Here is a 5,514-nt window from a genome sequence, read left to right on the forward strand (position 1 = left end):
TTGGAACACCTAATAATAACCATTTAGATATTGAAAAGATTGATTGTTAGTAAAGCAGCTGAAGTGTATTTGCTGTGCTAGAAATTAAAGCTTTTGTCTTTTGTGCAGACATATGCAGGCTCTATAGCAGTGCAAGATGTTCAACAAATCTTTTGGTGCTCCCTTTGGGGGAGGGACAGGAGGATTTGGGACTACTTCAACATTTGGGCAACAAAGTAAGTTAATATGTATGCTAAGGTATTTTATATGTAAAGGAATTTGAGAACTAAGAATTAATACTGTACAGAGATAAAGAATTTTGTGTTACCTTTGTCATCAGATACTGGATTTGGAGCAACAGGAGGCTTTGGATCTTCAGCATTTGGGGCAACAAACAACACAGGGGGACTGTTCGGGACCACCCAGAACAAACCTGGTATGCTGTTTTCTGTAGCAGTAGGTGTATGCAGAATCTCACAGCCATCTTTAAATGCTCATAGAATCTATCAGTTTTTAAAACATTGTTTTTTTTATTTACTTGTATTTGTTCCTTATTTGTATTAAAATTTGTGTTTGTCCTCAAGGTGGCCTATTTGGCCCGAGCACCTTCAGTCAGCCTGTCACATCCTCCACCAGTAGTGGGTTTGGGTTTGGTGCTACCAGTGGCACATCAAACAGCCTTTTTGGAAGCACCAACACTGGAGGTGGAGGATTGTTTTCCCAGCAGAATAATGCCTTTGGTGCCAACAAACCAGCCAATTTTGGCAGTAAGTTTCCTGCAGCATTCCAATGTAGCTATAAATTGTTTGATTTATTGTAGAAGTAGTGTCTTGGATTAAAAGGATAGCTCAGACATAATGGACCTAAGTAACTGTTTGAATTGCTTTGCAGCTTTTGGTACCAGCACCAGTAGCGGTGGATTATTCGGGACAACCAACACAACATCCAACCCTTTTGGAGGAACATCAGGCTCTTTGTTCGGGTCATCAAGTTTCACTGCTGCTCCCCCTGGCACAACAATCAAATTCAATGTTCGTTTAGAAATGATTATACTTTTTTTCTTTTTTCTTTTTTTTTTCTTACTGGTAATTTAGGTACTTTTTCATACATGGTTTTTTACCTAAATCGTTTGCGTTTTGCTGCAGCCACCAACTGGGAGTGACACAATGGTAAAAGGAGGTGTGACAACCAGCATCAACACCAAACACCAGTGTATCACTGCCATGAAGGAATACGAGAGCAAATCCCTAGAGGTAGGTTGGATTCTCTTGTTGTGATAGTTGTTTTAGTACTTGGCAGCCTGCTGAAATAATTGTCACAAGCACTGTTTGTCAGGTGCTTTGATAAACAGTCTGCAGAGAACAAAATGTGTAACAATTCTGTTGTCTAGAGTTTTGAGGATTTAAAGCCATGATGAAATATCTATGCCTTTCTTTCCTTGATTTTAGGAATTAAGGTTTGAGGATTACCAGGCAGGAAGGAAGGGTCCTTCCAACCCCATGGCAGCTGGCACGGGTGGCCTCTTTGGTGCAACAGCCACAGCTACTCCCAGTACTGGCACTGGACTCTTTGGATCCTCAACTCCAAACACTGGCTTCAGCTTCGGCCAGAACAAGACCTCATTTGGCACAAGTAATTGGTTCTTCCTTATTTTTTTTATTTGGATTTTTTTTTTTTGTGTTGAAAAAGTGTGCTAAGTCTTTGCACTGCAGGCACCGGGGCCTTTGGTACAACTACAGGAAGTTTGTTTGGCCAGCCGCAACAGCAACAACAACAACAACAACAGCAACAACAACAACAGCAAGGTTCCAGTCTCTTCAAACCATTTGGCTCAGCTACCACCACCCAAAACAACACTTTCTCCTTTGGCAACAGCAGCAGCATGGTGAGTTCCAGCAGTAGTAAATGTCTGCACTGACTTACTAAATATTCTTAACTGATCTTATTAATCTAACATCTGGGCCCGTATTCACAAAACATCTTAAGGCTAAAAGAAACTTATAACTCGCCGATTTAGGAGAATATTTTAAAAATAATGGGCGTGTCCATCCTAAATTTAGGACTCCTACATTTTTGCTCTAAGAGTATTTCACAAAGTGTTTTAGCGCTAAAACTAGCTCCTAAATATGTGAAAGGTTAGGAGTAGTGAAGAGGACTCCTAAGTCACTAAGACCAAGCCACAAACTATTCCTAAAATGGCTGCTGCTGGCAATCTGCCTCTGAACGTAAACATTTTTGAAACATTTACATTTACATTTAGTCATTTTGCAGACGCTTTTATCCGAAGCGACTTACAATTGGGGGATACATAAAGCGATTCTTCTTAAAGAGGCAAACAGATACAGGAAGTGCTTGTAATACCAAGTTTCTAGACATTGTTCAAATAAGTACAAGCTAGAAAGAGAAGGAATCAATAAAGAGAGAATTTTTTTTTTATTTTTTTTTTTTATGATGATGATGAAGTCAAGTAGCTTTGAAAGAGATGAGTTTTCAGCTGTCGCTTGAAAATTGTCAGGGATTCAGCATTCCGGATAGGGGTGGGAAGATCGTTCCACCAGCCAGGAATGGTGAACGAGAATGTTCTGGAAAGTGATTTTGAGCCTCTCTGTGATGGTACCACGAGGCGTCGCTCACTAGCGGATCTCAGACTTCTGGAGGGGATGTAGATTCGTAGTAGTGAATGGAAGTAGGCGGGTGCTGAGCCTGTGGCTGTTCTATATGCAAGCATCAATGTCTTGAACTTGATTCGAGCCGCGACCGGTAGCCAGTGCAAGGAGATAAAGAGAGGTGTAACATGGGCTATTTTGGGCTCGTTGAAGACCAGTCGTACCGCTGCATTTTGAATCATTTGTAGAGGTTTGATTGTGCTTGATGGAAGTCCAGCCAGGAGAGCATTGCAGTAGTCCAGCCTAGAAATGACAAGGGCCTGGACAAGAAGTTGTGCAGCATGCTCCGTTAGCATGCAACGTTGTGCATCATTTGATGATAATGACCTTTTAAAAAGGTATCACCTTTGGTTTTGAAGGTTACCCCAATTCCAAATTTTCCTTTGATTATATCCTTGTTTTCATTAACCATTTTGGCAAGAAGTAACAGCTGGTCTTGCGTCCAATTTTTTATTTTTTTAAATTTTTTTTAGCATTTGCATGTCTTACTATCAGCCATGATTATTCTTCTCTGTTAATTAAAAGGCTGTTTATATGCATATCCGCTAATTGTTTTTAAGAAGCATGTAAGAGGCTGACAAAAAGCTGAACATATACTTATTTAATTAGTGACACTTATCCTGCATTTTAAAATCTTTATTTGAATGTGGCCAGGGGCTTAATTTGTGGGGGGACAGGGGGATATAACCTCGAATCAAGCTATTAATTAATTATTTGAATAATTTTATAAGCACTAACTTTACTTATGAACCAAACGGAGTTCATGAGCGGCATGCGAATCATTGTATACTCTGCGCGCATTCACCAGCGCGCTCGAGAAGTGTGATAAGATTTGCACGAGCCATTCATATCGCGAAGCTGATGGTCAAATATGTGATCTATTTGAATTATTTAGAGAAACAGACACTTTAAAATGCTATGGAGAAAGTTGAACAGTAGCTAAAAAAGGCAAATAAACTAAAAAGACTGATGAAAAGAGGAGAAAACAGTCTTGAACCAGCACTAACATATATAAAAATATTTTTTAAACTACTCATGACCACCTTTACTAGAATTTATCACGTTTTATTGTAGGCTTATTTATTGTGTAAAACTTAGTCTAACGTGTAGAATTTGTATTCGATAATCTGTTAAGGAAATATCTTTTTCACTATAATATCTTTCCTAATAATTTTTATTACTACTGTGGCATGTTGTAGCTATTGGTTCTAAATGTGCAGGCGGTTGTTTCTTACATTTACATTTAGTCATTTAGCAGATGCTTTTGTCCAAAGCGACTTACAAATGAGGACAATAAAAGCAGTCAAAACTAACAAAAGAGCAACAATATGTAAGTGCAAATGCCTAACGCAGTACACGTAGCAAGGTGTGTGTGTGTGTGTGTGTGTGTGTGTGTATATATATATATATATATATATTACACATTCACACACACACACACACAAAGAAAAACAAGTAGATAGAATTTAAAAAATAGAAAGCTAGTGTTTGTTTGTTTTTTGTTTTTTTTAAATAAAAAAAATAAAAAAAGATAAATATAGATAATGTAGAATTAAAATAGAATAGAAAGTGTTAGAGTTAGAGGGTCAAATAAAGGTGGAACAGATGTGTTTTTAGTCATTTCTCGAAGATGGTTAAGGACTCAGCTGCTCGAATTGATTTGGTCAGGTCATTCGACCAGGAGGGAACCGTTAATGAAAAAGTCAGTGAAAGTGATTTTGTGCCTCTCTCGTTCAAGTGTTTTTGCAAAGAAAGGTAGAAGGGAAGTGTAGGTCTGTAGTTCTCTAAAAGAGTTGGGTTAAAGGGGTCATATGATGCGATTTAAATTTTTCCTTTCTCTTTGGAGTGTTACAAGCTCTTGGTGCATAAAGGCCGGCCGTTCCTCACTTTATCCCCCGGCCTCTGCTCACTCGGCCCGCCGGCTGTTCCTAACGTTATCCCCCGGCCTCTGCTCACTCAGCCCGCCGGCCGTTCCAAACTTTATCCCCCGGCCTCTGCTCACTCGGCCCGCCGGCCGTTCCTCACTTTATCCCCCGGCCTCTGCTCACTCGGCCCGCCGGCTGTTCCTAACGTTATCCCCCGGCCTCTGCTCACTCAGCCCGCCGGCCGTTCCAAACTTTATCCCCCGGCCTCTGCTCACTCGGCCCGCCGGCCGTTCCTCACTTTATCCCCCGGCCTCTGCTCACTCGGCCCGCCGGCTGTTCCTAACGTTATCCCCCGGCCTCTGCTCACTCAGCCCGCCGGCCGTTCCAAACTTTATCCCCCGGCCTCTGCTCACTCGGCCCGCCGGCCGTTCCTCACTTTATCCCCCGGCCTCTGCTCACTCGGCCCGCCGGCTGTTCCTAACTTTATCCCCCGGCCTCTGCTCACTCAGCCCGCCGGCCGTTCCTCACTTTATCCCCCGGCCTCTGCTCACTCAGCCCACCAGCCGTTCCTCACTTTATCCCCCGGCCTCTGCTCACTTAAGGCCGCCGTGTGTGACGCTGTGTTTCGTTGTGAAAACGAAACTACTTTGTTTGGCCTTACAAAAATGGACACGACTAGAAATCAGTGGTTAAGTTGTATTTACAACACTGTTCCAGAACACTTCAACCGAAATATTCAGATGTGTGCAGCACATTTTATGGAGGACTGTTTCCTGATCCTGGGAGAGTAGACTACAATGACGGCTGCTCTGACTCACAGAAGGGGCATAACATTTCTGTCACACGCTTGAGGTATTCGGCCAATCACATTTGGGGGTTGGTGTTAAAGAATTGTGTTAATAGCCCCTACAAATACAGGTCATTATATACTAGGGCTGCACGATAAATCGCATATGATATTTAACGCGCATCTTATCAGTAAAGCCGGTTCTGTAATCAGCGGT

General features: G+C 41.8%; 1 protein-coding gene across 1 annotated transcript in view; it reads left to right on the plus strand.

Moving 5' to 3' along the window:
• The first annotated feature begins 86 nt into the window (after positions 1-86).
• The window catches only part of LOC107689212 (nuclear pore complex protein Nup98-Nup96-like), a 20,604-nt gene continuing 15,176 nt past the window's right edge, over positions 87-5,514 (plus strand). The window contains exons 1-7 of the mRNA XM_016487139.1: positions 87-215; positions 320-415; positions 564-746; positions 871-1,010; positions 1,125-1,232; positions 1,428-1,611; positions 1,692-1,864. Of these exons, the coding sequence (XP_016342625.1) occupies positions 137-215; positions 320-415; positions 564-746; positions 871-1,010; positions 1,125-1,232; positions 1,428-1,611; positions 1,692-1,864 (963 nt within the window). The 5' untranslated portion in view covers positions 87-136. The remainder of the gene's footprint in view (positions 216-319; positions 416-563; positions 747-870; positions 1,011-1,124; positions 1,233-1,427; positions 1,612-1,691; positions 1,865-5,514) is intronic.

Source organism: Sinocyclocheilus anshuiensis, unplaced genomic scaffold (genome assembly GCF_001515605.1).
Source record: "Sinocyclocheilus anshuiensis isolate Anshui unplaced genomic scaffold, SAMN03320099.WGS_v1.1 scaffold966, whole genome shotgun sequence".
Lineage (NCBI taxonomy): Eukaryota > Metazoa > Chordata > Actinopteri > Cypriniformes > Cyprinidae > Sinocyclocheilus > Sinocyclocheilus anshuiensis.